Below are 17,985 nucleotides of genomic sequence, written 5' to 3'. Positions count from 1 at the left end.
CTTCCTGCCGAAACGCAATGTTTTGGCCTCAGTTGTGTACATTTTGTGAATCCAATTTTGACATCCTCGTATTCAGATTGAAATGTTGCGAATAATTCATTCAGGTTACAGAGAACCATTCTCTTCTGCATTTGAACTTTCTTGCCATCGATTCGTACAGACATCCAGTCTTTCATCCCTGGCATCAGGCGACTCATATCATCTCGCTGACTGAGTTATTAGAGATTTAGTATCGCACTCCAAAGTTTTTCCCTTCTTTTTGTTTGGGAGTGTGAGAATCCCATGCTCAGCAACCAATTGTTTAGCAATTCTTGCTTTTCGTTGAGACGTTCCAAACTTAGTCATTGTTTTTGCAGAACTCCATGTTTTCAACCTTAGCCTTTTTAGAAGTCGTAGACATTTTGAATTTTGTAAGTATTTATGTAAATAACACACGTCTTAACTTTAACGCTGTTTCTAAAAAACTGATTTCCGTATGTCTTCAGAATGACAATAAATAGTTTTTTAAGATCATATAGGTAGTACGTTTTAATGAATGAGTCTAAAATCTTTTATTAGGGTCAAGAAGGGCTTACATACTAAAGTACCTAGTTTAACCAAATGTTACAAATAATAATAAAAATAAACCACCATATAAATAACCTACCTGTCAACTTCTACCTCTCCACCCACTTCTTAAAGTCAAATGTCATAAAATAATAAATGAACTGGTACTTCGGAGAAGGGCCATAAAATATTTCCACTTGATTCCAAAAATTTGTTTCTGGGGCACCTGATATTTTAACAATGAAAATCACGTGCGCTGAAAACTACCTCTAGGATTGACTAAAAAAGCCGCAAGATACAGAACTCAGACAAATTTTGGGGGTGGAAAATTAATAGCGGTCGGCCTCATATTGCACCCCTCCAGTGGCTATTATCGGCCAGTTGTTGTGGTTTTTATTTTTAAGGTTTTAGAAACACTTACACACAAATATGAAAAAAATCAATTTAAAAACATTTGTCTTGAGTTACAAAACATTTATTTTGATAGATATCCCACTCGCATCCCACTAAGCGAGCAAAAAGGTTTTAAAGGAAAAGACCTAAGCTTTCTTTTGAGCAAAAAAAAAAATTAAAAAATGGGTCCATTTTTTTAAAAAAAAAGTCAACAAAGTTTTTGATTTTGCAAAAAAATTCAAAAATTTTAAATCTTGAGTTACAAAATATTTTTTTTGATAGATATCCCACTCGCATCCCACTAAGCGACCATATAGGTCGCTTAGGAAAAGACCTAAGCTTTCTTAAAAAAAATAAAAAAGGGCCCATTTTGAAAAAAAAAGTCAAAAATATTTTTGATTTAAAAAAAAAAATTTTTATTAAATTTTTTTAATTTTTTTTTTCGAAAGATTGCATAAATAGCTATCTAAACTATTTGGGACACATTTTGCTAAGAACAATAGGTAATAAGTTATATGGATAAAAAAAACACCTGTTTGGCCAAAATGTCAAATTTTGACCTCCTATAACTCAGAGAGTTCTTGACCGATCTTGTTGAAAAATGGTGTCCGAATTACTATCCAATAGAACTAACATTGGTGCAAATTTCATCGCGATCGGAAGACATCGATTTCAAAAGTTGGTTCACTTGACGTGAAATGCCCCATATATGTATTTCAATTGTTAGTGATATTTTTCTTTTATTTTACATTTACAGAAATCAAATTGTGTGGCATTTCAAATATTTGCTAATTTTATTCTATATACTGCCATTAATGTTGCCGGCATGTATACCAAGTATTTAACCGATAGAGGTCAACGACTCGCATTTATCGAAACACATAAAGCGATGGAACATAAAAAGGAGTCTGAAAAGGAATTACAGAAGACACAAAAGTTGTTAGATTCAAGTAAGTTTTTATATGTACTTCTATTAAAACCATAAACAATAAAATCAGTAAGAGTGTTATATTCGTCTATGTCGAATCTTATATATCTTTTTAATTTCATATTTTCTATTACTAGAAAATATTAGTGGTAAATTTCACTTTGTAAGACTCGTACATTTTAATGTTATTGGAATCAAAATATGTATAATTGTCAGAACAAAGCTTTTCATATTGTATATTGGTCAATAACTTTTTAACGATTCAACCTACATATTTCGGAATACATAAGTTAGCTATTAGCAATAACTATTTGTTATAAAGCTAAAATTTTGCTTCGATATCGATTTATTTTTCTAAAGTGGTTTATTTTCTGTTACATGTGGATTATTGATGTACCTAATGATGAAATATGGACCGATATTCACAAAATCCGGAAGTTTGAGTATGCAATATTACTTATGTGTGTTAAATTTTGCATAGAAATCAAAATTTGTATGATATTTCTATAGATTAATGTGTTTTTCGAAAGTGGTCCTTTTATGGTATAAATAAAACAGGTCATCATCAAAAAAGGCTTCACTAACCACTATATAGATTTGATGCATCATGGTTACCTAAATGGTAAAATTTTTGAATTCTATTGATAGATTTTTTTTTTTTTAAATTTTAATTTGTTCAGTAGTTTCCGAGTTATAATAACAAATTGAAGCAAAAAATATATTCTTTACGTGAAAATAGCAAATTTTTGTGTTTTAAACAACTCATGAAAAATGTGTTTTGTAATTGTAACAAAAATTTTAACAAAAACAAAACACTTGTAATTGTACACTAAAAAGTACACACTTGTACACACATACAATTTTCTGAAAATAAGCGAATTCACTTAATTGTGAATAAATTCGAAAATAATCAATCGATTTTTATCTTCGATACCTCATTTTGTTGCTATAATACGCGGCTTTGCGACAAAGTAACAAACCTGAACAAGTCTGCCGTTTTAGATTTTTCATGAGTTTTTTAAAACAAAAAAATTTGCTATTTTCACTTAAAAAATATATTTTTTGCTTAAATTTGTTATTATAACTCCGAAACTTCTGAGCCGATTAAAACGTAATATATAAACAGATTAAAGGCTATGTAAATATGAACTTTTAGTTTTAATAATATCGGAATAACCATTTTTGAGTTATAATAAATTATGTGGAGAAACATCTAAAAAAAATCACAATTTTAGAAAAAAAAATTTTAAAAAAAACTTCTCAATAGAATTTAAAATTTGTACCAATTTTTTTACTACTGGAACCACAATACATCAAAATTTTGTAGTGGTTCAAAAATCCTCTAAATTTGTATCGATTTTGTTGAATTCGGTACAACGATTTGTATATTAATGAGAGTTATTTATGTTGAAATCTGTGGATTTGGACCGATCTAAACAAAAATATGGATACATGGATTATTTTAAATTTAAAAGTATTTAAAGAAAATTACAAAACATTTTTAAAATCGGTGTACTTGACCGATTTTGCCAAATTTCAATACGAAACACTTTCTAATTATCCAAAAAAATTTCATTGCCCTAAGTTCTTTCCTCTATATATACTTTGTGGTTATACGACCTAATAAAAGGTGATATTCAAGATATATAGAGTGATTCATTTAAAAAAAAATAAATAAAACACTTACCCCCATTAACACGAAGTCTGGTTATGTGAAAAAGATCGCCAAAAATCCATATAAATAGTCCAGAAGAAGATCTACCAAAAATACGCTTACATATGTAAGTTATTTCTTTTAGTACAAGAGATATTTAGGTTTATTTCTTTTGCTCGATCTTTTTTCGTTTTTCATATATGGTGGACTTTTTTTTAAAACATCAGCTCTATTTGTTATAAAATTCTGAATAAAATTAAAAAACTTGCTAACAGTTATAATATTTCCCTATAAAAAGCTACACGCATCCAAATTTTAAACATGTAAAAAGTGCCGTATTTTTACACTTCTTTCCATGGAAAATATTTTTTGGGGACTATATATAATTTTATATGATCCGGAAGGAGAACTTAATGCAAAAGCGTGTAAAGTAAAATTTGGCTCACTTAAGCGAACATAGTCCTCCCCAAACCTATCCAAAATATCTCTTGAAATAAAAGAAATAACATACTCATGTAAGCGTGATTTTAGTAGATCTTCTTAAGGATTATTAAAAATGTGAGACCCGAGGTGACCAACTTTGTGGGACCGCCCAGTGGCCCTCATTTCGCCTACAAAGCTCAAAAACTCCAAAACATTGTGAATTGTCGTTACGATATCTTCAATAGTTCCCAACACACCGAATTATTTCCAACAAAAAAAAACGTTTCTATACCACTGTGAAAAAAATTATTAAATCCTAGTAATTTATACTCAATCAATTACTCTTTAAAGAAATCATTTAAAAGTCCTAAGTGCTCAGTTGTTCACATCGTTCGTACAACTCGTTTATTTACCAAATAAAATCCAATGGAAAAGAAAGGGCATTTTATTGGAAACATAATATTAGTTTGACAACCTTATAATACGTGTTAAAACAAAATGGCATCTCAAGTAGAAACTGCTTATGAGACAAACATTGCCTAGGCCAATAAAATACAAACGGCATAGAGTTTCTGACTTTTTAAGTCACTTCAATTCTTAGTGTTCTACAAATTAAATCACACAAATAGAACAGGTAAAAACAATTCTGAACAGGTAAAATGATGATTGGCTTTCTCGTAGTTAAATATGTACTTAAATATGCTGTCTAACACAGTTCAAGTCATTAGTGTTCAAAAAAATGTTTAACTGTAAGAGTCGTATTTAGAAAATTCTACAAAACAAAACAAAATAAATTTAAATATTTAAAAACATTGATAAGTAGAAATGTATTAAGTGATTTATTTCCATTTTATTTTCGACAGTTTTACCCAACATTGTAAATAATCAAATTCGCAGCGAAATGTACAAGGGTACGGATCCCAATGTTGAAACGCAATTTAATAAATTGTACGTTTATCCCATGGATAATGTGAGCATATTATTTGCGGACATAAAAGTAAGTATTCATTGAAGTGGTCTGGCCTAGCTTAGCCTGGTCTGCTCTTTAAAATCATCGCATTAAAGTTGTTTAATAAAAATTAATGATTGCTTTTAAATAAAACTCAAAAATCCTTTATCTAAGTGGGTTGATTGATAATTTCATTTAAAAACAAAAAACTAATAAAAGTGAAAATATTTATGTAAAAACCTAAATAAAATATTTGTATTTCTTTTGAATTCATATTGTTATTTGTACATTTGGTTACATATCAATTAGCCCACTTGTTAAATATTTTTATTGCATGATAATGCCTGTTTATACTGCCAATATTCATACATTTACACATAAATACATATGTACATACTGAAATCCATATACAATTTTGTTCTTTTCAACAGGGTTTTACAGAACTCGCCAGTAAAACATCTGCTCAACAACTTGTGAAAATACTTAATGACCTTTTTGCACGTTTCGATAGAATAGCAGAGGTAAGTTAAAACAACAACAAACAGGTAACAACAATGGACATTTAAAATACAATAACAAAAACAACAAAAAGAAAAAGTAGGAGAAAATAGCAAATATCAATTGAAAAACTTGTGGGTGGGCAAACTGTGTTAATACCAGTATGTATGAGTTGAACATACAGAAAGAAAATATGTACAATAGACTTATTTCTACTTATACGAGTACATATCGAGCCATAACAGCGAAAAATCGTAAGTGCAAAAAACAACACTACAGCAGAAACATGATTCTGTTTATTTGAATTTAATATTTTAATTACAAAATCGTAAATGTTGTACTTGGCACACCATTGATATTTCGACAGCTGAAGTGAATGATTGATTTTCATCAAAATACGAAAATTTATTGTTGGTTAAGATGTTTTCGCTATTACAACTCGATATTTAATGATGAATATTAACTGTAGAAAATGTTACAGAAGATTATCAGTGTCAAGAAAAGAATTCCATGAATTGTTGATCTCTTAACGAGAAATTATTGAAAATAATCAAACACCAAATCCTGATTTTTAACTGTGTAACTGCAGGAAGGAGCAGTAATTGTTGTTTTTTCGTATTTAATTATTTAAATATGTAGTTCATTGTAGGTTATTAAGCAAATATCACTATTTGTGACCTGTAGTAAATAGAGACACAAAAATAACAAAATTTCTAACGAAAGAAAGGATTTTTGAACTGTACCTGAATTCCATAATATTTGGTTCTCATATCAAAATTCGCTTTATACCCAATATACACCTGCAAGAAATCTAGTATAAATTGTATTTCGATTACAATCAAGTTTATTTTTCAAGATTTTAATTAGATTTCCCATACAAATCAAAATCTAGTTTTTAACGAAATCTATTTAAATTTGATTTTACAAATTACACAGGTCAACAGCAAAAAAGGCATGAACCTTTTTTTGCTAAATACAAAAATGGTCAACATGTAAAATTTCCACTCAAAGTAATACACGCTTGTAAGCACATACAATTTTGTGAAAATGAGCGAATTCACTTAATTGTGAATAAATACGAAAAGAATCCATCAATTTTTATGATCGATATCTCAGTTTGTTCCTATTACATGTGGCTTTGCGATAAAGCAATAAATCTGAACAATTTCTGCCGTTTTTTTATTTTTCATGATTTTTTTGGTACAAACAAAATTCCAATTTTCACATCAAAAATATATATTTTGTTTCAATTTGTTATTATAACTCCGATTTAAACGCAATATATATGTGAAAATTTGTACATAGCACGGGGAAAATGTTTTCAAAATTCAATCAATCGAAAGAAGAACATTAACTACTCAATTTTATGTACATCAAACATAAAAGCAAAATTTGGTGAAAATGTGCGATTTTTATGATCGATGTCTCAGTTTCTGCCCTCTTCGATTTTTCGTGATTTTTTTCAAACAAAAAAAAATGCTCTTTTCATGAAAAAATTTATTTTATTCTTCAGTTTGTTAATATAACTCCGAAACTACTGAGACGATTAAAATGCAATATATAAATGGATTAAAGGTTATGTAAATTTTAATTTTTCTATCGGACTAACAGTTTTTGAGTTATTATTAATTATGTGGAGAAACGTCTAAAAAAATTCACAATTTTACTTAAAAATTTTTTAAAAAAACCTCTCCATAGAATTTAAAATTCAGATCATATCGTTTTTCCAGGCAATTATGTTACCGTTTTCGCTATCATAATTTCCAATAAAGGCGATTGTAAAATCGGCATGCTACAGATTTTATTCTGAATGCTGTTTAATACTAAATATTATATTTTTTATCTTTTATACTTTTACTACATATTTCGCTGAAATAAGACAAAAACCTGTAAAGGTAAAATAGCATAACAACATATCATCAAAAAATTCGAAATTGATTTTATTATTGATTACGATTCACTACATCATATTACATATGTGTACACAATTTTTAACTTTTACTATCAAAAATAAACAAGTCATAACCAAAATTGAAATATGATTTTCTTAAACAAAATAACGTATACGATTTGAATAATTAATTAATAAATAGTTTTTACCTTATTTTAGGAAGTATCCTAATCTTTTTTTAATAAATTTGTTGCAATTGAATATTTTTTGCAGTCTTAATGAAAATTTAACCAAGAACCTTTTTAGTTTAAAAAAGTAGTTGTTAGTAATTAAAATAAAAAAAACATAAACAATTTAAAAATGTATATATAAACTGCTTTTATTTAAAATAAAAAAACTATTTTTTTTAAGTTTTTATTTTTTCATAAAAATTTATATTCATGATACGTTTTTTTTGTTTCAGAAAATAACAATTCAAAAAAACGTAAGCCACATATCTTAAAGTGTGCTTTAAAAAAATTAGTTTTTTTTTCATAAAATATATTTCTAGAGTTATTGTAATTCAGATTTGAAAATTTTGTTTCAATATCTCAAGTAGTTTTCATTTTATATCGTGTTTGGCTCCTCCTATAAACTTATGAAAAGTGATGTTACGTTATTTTGCATTTTAGGTGACGATATGTATGTACATATTTTAATCACATTCATATCACTTTGCATATTTTTGCAAATATTTGAATGTTTTTTTTGGAATTTCGGAACGCATACCCTCTATTTTTTTTATATATATAAAACTATAGTTAAGTATGAAATTTTGTCTTTCTATCATGATTGCAACCCGTGCCAACTTGCGATTTAGTTTTGTGGTGCATTTACAAGGGGAAAAAAATGCAATTTTTTCAGTTTTTGTAAAAATTTTGCCATTAAATAATTACTTTTGCAATTTTAAAAGAATCGATATGTGTACGTAATTGTCGTTCTAATAAGATATAAAACACAAAAATTGGTTAAAAAATGTTAAAGTTATTAAAAAATCGCCCGGCCATTAACGTGTCTCAGGCCACTAGAACAAGAAACGTAGGAACAAAATTAACATATTTTGAGAAATATTAAAATAAGAGCTTATTTTTACTTAAAATATATCCATATTTACTTGTATATGAGTTTTTGTCTTCGTAGGATACCGTTAACCTATTCGCAGGTATGACCAAAAAAAAATATTTTTAATATTATATCGCTCATTCGGTGCAACAACGTCATAATTCAAAAAAAAAGTAGTTTCGAGAAAAACGACTTTGAATGTTTTATGACATTTTACTATTTCTTAAATAAATTTTCAATAAATCATGCGATTTCAGAAATAAAACCCGACTTAAATAGTAGATATTAATATCTTTCTAATCTGTATTTAAGCCAAATTTTTACTTGTCAAATATACGAGAAAACATGAATTTTAATTACGAAGTTTACAACAAAAAAACACTCTCATACAAAAAAAAATAATTGACTTTTTTTAAAACTGATAAAACTTTATGATAGACTAAAGAACGGCGCATATTTTGTATTACTCAGTTATGACGTTGTTGCAGCAAATGAGCAATTTGTGAAATTGTTATCTTCTCGATCTAATATTGAAGCTTAATTGTATTTTCAATGTGCTATTGCTAGACTTCGATTCTTAACAAAACAGGATATCTTCCATTTTATAAATATTTTCTTCTGTTTCATGATTAATAAAATAATTTATCTTTAATGAAAAAATTAAATGGGGAAACTTTATATACCCTGCAAATAAATGACATATCGCGGTATGTTTGGGAAAGGTTTCTTGATGGGCTGGCCTAAGCTTATTCCAAACACAATACATTTCATTTTTAATTGAAAAACATAACTTTGTGAGCATAGTAAGGAAGGAGAGAGAAATGTCAACGAAAAAAATTTAACAAAATTACACTATTTTCATATATACGGATGTACAATAACAAAATACGTGCCAATACATTCTCATGAATTAGGTTTTCTGACAACAGCCCAGCAGTTCTGTGTAGCGGTCGAACTACTGGCTTTACTTATCATTTATGCATTAAACACATTCAAGACAGCAGGCTACCAACTTCAATCTGTCAAAAATAAAATGCACACGTTTATATGAAGACGATTATTTTGACGACAGCACAGCTACACGGCCACACGACCACCCATGCCGATGTAGCCGAATTAAGCTAATTTCTATTTTTATCAACTACAAAACCGAAATAGTGTTGCTAATATAATAAAACATATAAATCAAATTGGTGCTTAAAAAAAAATATATTTTTTTAACTTAATTAAGAGAAGTGTCTGATAACCATATTGAAATTAATTAATAACAGGTACATAAATAATTATAACCATATATATATTTTTACTCAAAATAATTGTTTAAATCTTAATTACTTTGGAATTTTGCACGGTTATTTTTTATTGAAGTGGCAACACTGAATTATAAATCAGCTGTTTTCTTTGTAGCTGTCGCCTTTAAAATAATTCAATAGCTGCCACACGACTACAACTGCACCCAGCAGAATTTGTGTTCGTGTAGTCGTGTAGCCTGTTGCCTTGAATGTGTTTAATGCATTAGGGTGACTACTAAATAATAATTTACAAAGAGACTGTCCAAAGTATTCAACGCATGATATTCACAAACCGGTTACATAGAGTCAGTTATCTTATTAGCTACCTAACTGGTTACTTGATTAGCTACATAATTATTTATTTTAGCAGGTACGGGTGCTAAGTGGATGCTAATTGACATAAAATAGTCTAATAAAAAGAAATCTCATACAGTCCAATAACCGATTGCTTGTAAACAAACCTTCCTCCGACTACTCTCCAATAGATTACTTTTTGTGGGTAAACTAATCCAAAGCATTCAATGCATTGAATTCACATACGGGTTACATAGAATCATTTAGCTTACTAAATACCTAACTAGTTACTTGATCAGCTACATAACTATTTATTTTAACATGTACGGATGCTAATCAGAAGCAATTGACCTAAAATAGTCTGTTAAAAAGATATCTTTAGGTTACTTAGAGATAAAGATACAATTGACAGTATACTTAAGCAAAATGAAAATAAACTGTATGAGAATTATATCAACACATTTCGTATAAAACCAGTTTGTACGAATTACTCACAAAAAAGTGCAGTACGGAATACACTTAAGTGACAATTGCGATCACGCTACATTATCGGGGATGTATAAAGTAACTAATTGACTTCTGCACTACAAAGAGCATATACGTGTCAAATAACCCAAAATATATAAATTGACATTAGTGGCAAATGCTGTATATTTGCTATTGTCTGTCATTGACTACTTGCTTAACTGCTAGGTACAAAAACAAAATAAACTGTATGGGAATTATATCAACACAACTTGTATACCATTTTTAAAGTGACTACACTCTAGATTACTTAGAGACACTTAAGTGACAATTGAATTCACGCTAGATTACCTGGGATGTATAAAGTAGCCAATTCACTTCTTCTGTCTGTACTAAAAAAATAGCACCTAAATCTCTCAGCAGTTTTACAAGTAGTCAATGTATCACTTATAGACAGTAATTTTTTACTAATGTATTATCACTTGGCTGTTTATTTATATTTTTTCTTTGAGTCTAGAGTTTTATTTTGTACTGCACATCAGAAAGTAGTTATGTTTCCCACTAAAAATTACTAAGTGTCCTTTTGTTATTCGTAGGTTAGTATTAGCAATCTGTTTAGGATCAATCTACACAAACATGTTAAAATAACTAGTATAGTCGCGGATCCGTCTCCCAAAACCTGACAAGTTTTAATATAAAAATGGAAAATAATTTTTATTTTATTTCCTCAAATGGTTGACCGGGATCCATGCCTGATTTAGTCACATAGCCAATTATGTGGAGTTCCTAATTGGTGTTTAAAATCACTAAATAGAGACAGTCACATAGAACTGCTGGATATATGTATTTGTATGTTGTATAAGTTTTTATAAAATACACATGAATATGAGAAAAATCAAAAATTTTGGAAAACCATTATAACTGAATTCAGATTGTATTTCTTTTGGGTTTCAAAATGACACATATCTGTAGATCATAGAAAAAAACCTGCGAATACAAAATTTTATTTTTATAGCCTATAAATAATTATGGTGGTATACAAGTAAAACCAAAATTTGGCAAAAATGTAATTGAAAAAAAAAAACAATTATGTTACCGTTTTTGGTATTGAGAGAGTTATATGATTAATGGGAACAGTTGTAGCATGTTTATCGGCATAAACAACTACAAAATTTAAAAATTTTGAATAATATTTTTAGTACATTTCTCCAAAATGTTTGATTTTTCTCATATAAATACATATGTATGTTTGTATATGTATTTGTTGATATACTTTTTTATTTGTCACATTTTCTCATATTTTGTTTATTTATCTTGCTGCTACAGGATAACCATTGTTTACGTGTCAAACTACTTGGTGATTGCTACTATTGTGTCTCACAATTTGAAAGCGACAACTGGAAAACACGTCCCGATCATGCTGTATGTAGCGTTGAAACTGGCCTCCACATGATAAAAGCCATCAAGGATGTTCAATTGCACACCCATGTAAGTTTATGTTTAAATAAGTTTTTTTTTAAATTACACTATACAACAAAATCAATTTTTTTCTAAAATTACATCGTCTGACCAACAAATTTTGATAGAGGAGACAAAAAAAAAAAAGGCACGTGTATCGGCGTTTTTAAAGTTTACATCTGAATTTCATTTGAGGGGGGGTTAAAGTTTCCCAACTCTGGCACATTCTTATTGTTAATCGTCATAAGAAACCTTGTGATCTTTACATTTTAGGTATAAAATGTGTTCAGCAAATTTATGTAAAATGTTACGGAGAATATTTTTCATGGACTTATACTAAAATTTCACGGATAATATTTTTGCGGAACATTTTAACCCCTTAAATCCCTATTTTAATGAAGTTTGTTGCTCTTTTTTAAAAGAAGGACAAAAAATACCAATGTCTTGAGGATTTAGGGGGTTAACATATTCCATAAAAATGTTCTCCGTAATATTTTGCATAAATTTGCTTAATACATTTTATACCTAAAATGTGTTTTAAAATAAAATTCTTAATAAATGCGAAATTAACCCTCGGCTCTCTTTTGTTATGTCTTATTTCTAACTTGCTGGTTGAATTTTCCGTTTTTGGTGTAGTCAGGGACTTATACTAAAATTTCAATAATATTTTTGCGGAACATGTTAACCTCTTAAATCCCTGTTTTAATGGTGGTTTTTGGAATTTTTTTTAAAAAAAAAATACAAAAAAGACTCATGCCTTGAGCATTAGAGGGTATATTCTATAAAAATGTTCTCCGTAACATTTTACATAAATTTGCTGAACACATTTTATACCTAAAATGTAAGGATCACATGGTTTCTTATGACGATTAGCAATAAGAATGTGCCAGAGTTGGGAAAGTTTAACGCCCCCTCAAATGAAATTCAGATGTAAACTTTAAAAACGCCTATACACTTGTCTTTTTTTTTGTCTCCTCTATCAAAATTTATTGGTCGGACCTTGTAATTTTTTTTTGTGTTGTACAGTGATATTTTTAAAATTTTAATATGGACAAAAACATTTTATAAGTATTTACGTACCAGCAGAGTGTCCGTGGACAATTATTTTTGTAGGTTTTAAATAATGTTTTTTGTGTGAGGTTTTCGTTCCAAAAAGACCGTGGTGCTCGGGCCAAAATCTAGTATGAGCCTTGTGAACTTACATTGCATGTATTTGAAAAACGTGAACATAAAAATTTACTTTTTCACACTTGCAGATTTGCATGATGGAAATATTTTATGTATATTAGGATGGCACAAAAATAACTTTAAACATTTTTCAATTTATTGTTTAACTAACAGGAAAAACTTGCAGGAAATCGGTGATAAATTGTGCCCATTTGAAATTTGAATTTTTAAATGCTTATAACTCGCCAACTAAACAGATAAATGGGGTATGCCTTCAAAACTTAGTCTCAAATACTTGAACTTAATATTTTGCTTCATCTATGATAAATTCCTTGTCAATCGGATCAGTGAGTTAGAAATGGCAGATTTGTTTCCAAAATATTTTGATTCTGCCCCCACCGTGCAATACATCATAAAAGTTTGTAGTTTTTGGTTTACTAGTAAAAAATAAGTACCAATTCACTGGATACGTATAATAAATGATTACATTATTTTCACTTTTTTGTAAGTGATGAAAAAGAACTGCTGAAGAATAAGTTATGGATATTTAAACTAAAATACCTTGAAAATGATGTGATTTTAGAACAACTTTTTATATCCTTTTCTAGGTATATAAATGATATGACACACATACATACTTACATAGATGTTTAATAAATGTAAATATCAAAGAACTTTTGCTGAATCCGTATGGCATTACATACTTTTAAATCTCCTCGTATGTTATGTACTCGTGGAATTAATACATATTTATGTACAATTAGGATATGCTAGAGAAGAGGATAGATAGAATAGGCGAGATTGTAATACAAACTTGTAAAAGTCGTGGCAACCAATTATAAGAGTTTTATTGTTCAAACAAAGTTAACGTCGGCATCCATTCGTCCATGGTCACGTGTTTTCTTTGAATAGTAACGTGTATCTACATTAATTGCATTCATTTACATACCTACATATGTACATACATATGTATATCGGCGAAACAAAAACTCTTTCACTACAGTTTTTCCAACGTCATCAATTTTGTTAGATATGTTATTGTTTTGGGTTTTTTGGCATTTCATATTCATGCAGATTTATTGGTTTTCTTCTACTTGTGTGATGAAAATGTTTGTGATATTTGAATCAATCATTAGAATAACATTTAAGTTGGTTTACATAAAGGAAACCCACTAAATTAATCCCTACGTTTTTACCACCAAAATGATGGGCGTATACTGATTTTGTCATTCCATTTGTAACACATCATTTGGTCGTACACCCAAAAAGTATATATATAGACTTTTTGGGTGTTACTATCCAATAGAACTAACCTTGGTGCAAATTTCATCCCGATCGGAAGACATCGATTTCAAAAGTTGGATCACTTGACATGAAATGCCCAATATATATATTCTGGGTAAAATTCTAAGACGATCAGTTGAGGGCACGATAGGGCCTCGAGGGAAGGATTTAGAATATTTGTTATTAAAAATGTGCAAATCGTCAATTAAAAGCAGAGTTATGAACCAAAATGTAAGAAACATTAAAAAATGTTGATATATTTTAAAAAGATTTAGCTATTTGCTCCAAATATATTGCAGAGACATCTACCATGGAATTTTGCACACCTTATTCCTATGAATGGTTATTCCTATTAATTATTAGCCGCCATACAAATTTCTTCCCGAAATATAGCTCTGTCGTACATAGAATAAATCACAATATAATATTTTGTTTAAATCGGTTCACATTTGACCATAACCTCTATATAATTTCCACTACCGAAAATCACTTAAATACTTAAAAATTCGACAGAAATATTTCTCATACATATGTACAAAAATCAACGTACCTAATTTTATGAATAATCACACGCAGAGAAAAAACATGGTTCGACATGGTTACGACAACTATACTATGTTCTTTGTAACAATATATTATTGTCGTAAACATATAATTGTTGTTTTAATTTAATTTCAACCATATATTAGTTACTGTAAACGTTTATATTTTCATCGCAATTATAAATATGAATATGGTTTTCGGACAACTAAATAATGATAAATAGGTAAACATATTATTATTATTATGTACAACCATTAAATGTTAAGTTTCTATATGCGTAGTCATAATATGTTTAAGATGCAAACAAAATATGTTTACTTTTAATAGTCTTTTTTCCCACCATTTGAGAGTTACAAGTAAATAGAGCGAATAACAATAATTGGGAATTTAATAATAATATGATTACTTTGGATCAGAATGTGATTTAATGGAGTCATAAATATGATTACTTTAGGTCATATTATGATTGATTTGTATCATAATTTGATTATTTCAAAACATATTATGATATTTAATGATACTAATAATGATCATAATATGTTTTTGACTACAAGCATAAATCTGAACATAATATGTTGCTCTTAGTTTATGGTTACCATAACCATGTTTTTTCTTGGCGTGCAGCCATAATCAGTCATAGCTCCCATATAAGGGCCACTACCGAAAAGCACATTGACCTACATTAATGTCTTATAAATATTTATATCATTCACTGCTAAATTTTTAGAATATCGGTCCATAATTTGTCGCCCAATATTATCTTTAAAATGTTGGTATTGTACTTAGAAACAACCAAACTCAGCCGCAAGTCCGTCAACTCCAAAACGAAAATATGAACCCAGAGGTAAGAGAGCAAACGCCAATTTTCAATTTTACCCGACTAGAATCTACAATAGAAACTCTTGTGCAATCGGTAAATAACTTTACAAACTCAATGAGTAACATGATGCAAGAAATGCTTAAGATGCAATCAATGTTATTGCAGGCTGTGCTTAACAGACCATGAACTGCCTAAGAATATGTTTATACCCTACACCACCATAGTGGGGATCGACTTAGAATCACTTTCTGAGTCGATTAAACGATGTCCGTCCGTCCGTCCGTCTGGTTGGCTGGCTGGCTGTCCATGTAAACCTTGTGCGCAGAGTACAGGTCGCAATTTTGAAGATATTTCGATCAAATTTGGTACATATTACTTTTTCGGCCCAAGGACCAAGCCTATTGAAACTGGCTGAAATTGGTCCATTATTTCACCTAACCCCCATACAAATGTCCCCTCGAAATTGGACTTTATCGGTCATAAATGTTTAATTTATCAATGTATGTACACAAATTTCGCTCCAAATAAGTTTTATATATACAAATTCATGGTACCAAATTTTGTTACGATCGGTCCATAATTAGTCATAGCTCCCATATAGACCCGCTTCCGAAAATTACTTTAACGTGCATAAATCGCTTAAAAATGTTGGTATACACACAAAATTCAACATAATTAACTTTAATATAGACATAAATCACACGACCTAATTTTATGGTGATCGGTCCATAATTGGTCATAGCTCCCATATAACCCCCACTTCCGAAAATCACTCACGAATATAAATTATTGATATTTTAAAAGAAAAATATTTCTTCTCATTACTTGGTGTAGGGTATTATATGGTCGGGCTTGACCGACCATACTTTCTTACTTGTTTTGGAATGCAAACGGCATACGCCAACACAAAAACGAACTCGAATATTTTTTAAGAAACCAACAAATTGATGTAATGCTGGTTTCTGAAACTCATTTGACGTCCAGAAGTTCCTTTCGAATAAATGGATATGTAATATATGACACCAAAGATCCCAGAGGTAGAGCATGCGGAGGCTCGGCAATTTTAATAAAAGCTCGAATAAAACACTACTTAATGTGTGATTTTTGCGAAGATTATCTTCAAGCTACTACAATCTGTCTTGAAGATTTTCATCGAAACTTAGTGATTTCATCGATATACTCACCCCCAAGATTCTCAATTACAGAAAGTCAATATAATAGATTTTTTAAATCACTAGGCCCCCGTTTCCTGGCTGCTGGAGATTATAATGCTAAGCACACATTCTGGGGATCACGACTGATTACCCCTAAAGGTCGTGTTTTGTTCGACTCAATTTCTAAAATGGGTTTACATGTGCTTTCGAGCGGCCGACCTACTTACTGGCCTACTGACCCACGAAAAATACCGGATGTTATTGATTTTAGCGTGATGAAAAATATCCCTAGAGAAATGATTCAAATTGAATCCTCGCTGGAACTATCTTCAGATCACTCACCCACAATTATTACTTTATTGAGCCCCCTAGAAATTGTATCCCCGACTGGTAATTTAGCGATGGCAGGCACAAGAATAAATTGGCTCAATTATAAAAAATACCTCAGTACACATTGCTCGGAAAACATACCGCTAAGAACACCAGAAAACATCGATCACTCTCTTATCAATTTCGATAAAAATCTCAAACTGGCTGCTCAACATGCTACCCAAACCCCCCGACAATTCAGATATAATTGAATTAATTCTGCAGATGTCGAACAGCTCTTAAATGAAAAAAGAAGATTTCGAAGAGAGTGGCAATTGCACAGATCCCCCCAACTAAAATCGAAGCTTAAAGATTGTATAAAAAGACTTAAAAAGCTCTTGGAATTTCGAAAAATGGAATCATTGAATAAATATTTAGAAAGCCTGGACGCAGCAACCCCGCAATCGGATTACTCATTATGGCGAGCAACAAAAAGTCTTAAAAGACCCGTTATATGTAAGTCCCCCTTGCGAAATTCAAGTGGCGGTTGGGCAAGAAATGATACTGAAAAAGGGAATCTGTTTGTTAATCATTTAAATAATGTATTTACATCGAACACATCAAACGAAGCAATTGAGTTGCCACCTGTTGCACCCTATTTTGGAGCAGCCGTACCCCTACGTTTTGAGATTCGAGAGATCGAAAATGCTATTGCTGATTTAAATCCCAAGAAAGCGCCTGGTATGGACAAGATCAGCAACAAGATGCTTATGGAGCTACCCCGGATAGCAATAAAAATAATTCTTTTTATTTGTA

At 29.9% G+C, this 17,985-nt stretch overlaps 1 protein-coding gene across 2 annotated transcripts in view; it reads left to right on the top strand.

The window, feature by feature from the left end:
• The window catches only part of Adcy8 (adenylyl cyclase 78C), a 132,376-nt gene that overhangs the window by 89,845 nt on the left and 24,546 nt on the right, over window positions 1–17,985 (top strand). For both annotated transcript variants that reach the window (XM_065505071.1, XM_065505072.1), the window contains exons 7-10: window positions 1,697–1,889; window positions 4,808–4,941; window positions 5,325–5,414; window positions 11,761–11,922. In XM_065505071.1, coding sequence (XP_065361143.1) covers window positions 1,697–1,889; window positions 4,808–4,941; window positions 5,325–5,414; window positions 11,761–11,922 — 579 coding nt within the window. The remainder of the gene's footprint in view (window positions 1–1,696; window positions 1,890–4,807; window positions 4,942–5,324; window positions 5,415–11,760; window positions 11,923–17,985) is intronic.

This window comes from Calliphora vicina, chromosome 3 (genome assembly GCF_958450345.1).
Source record: "Calliphora vicina chromosome 3, idCalVici1.1, whole genome shotgun sequence".
Taxonomy (NCBI): domain Eukaryota; kingdom Metazoa; phylum Arthropoda; class Insecta; order Diptera; family Calliphoridae; genus Calliphora; species Calliphora vicina.
Note: the sequence above shows the minus strand (reverse complement) of the source record. Positions and strands in the feature narration are given on the sequence as shown.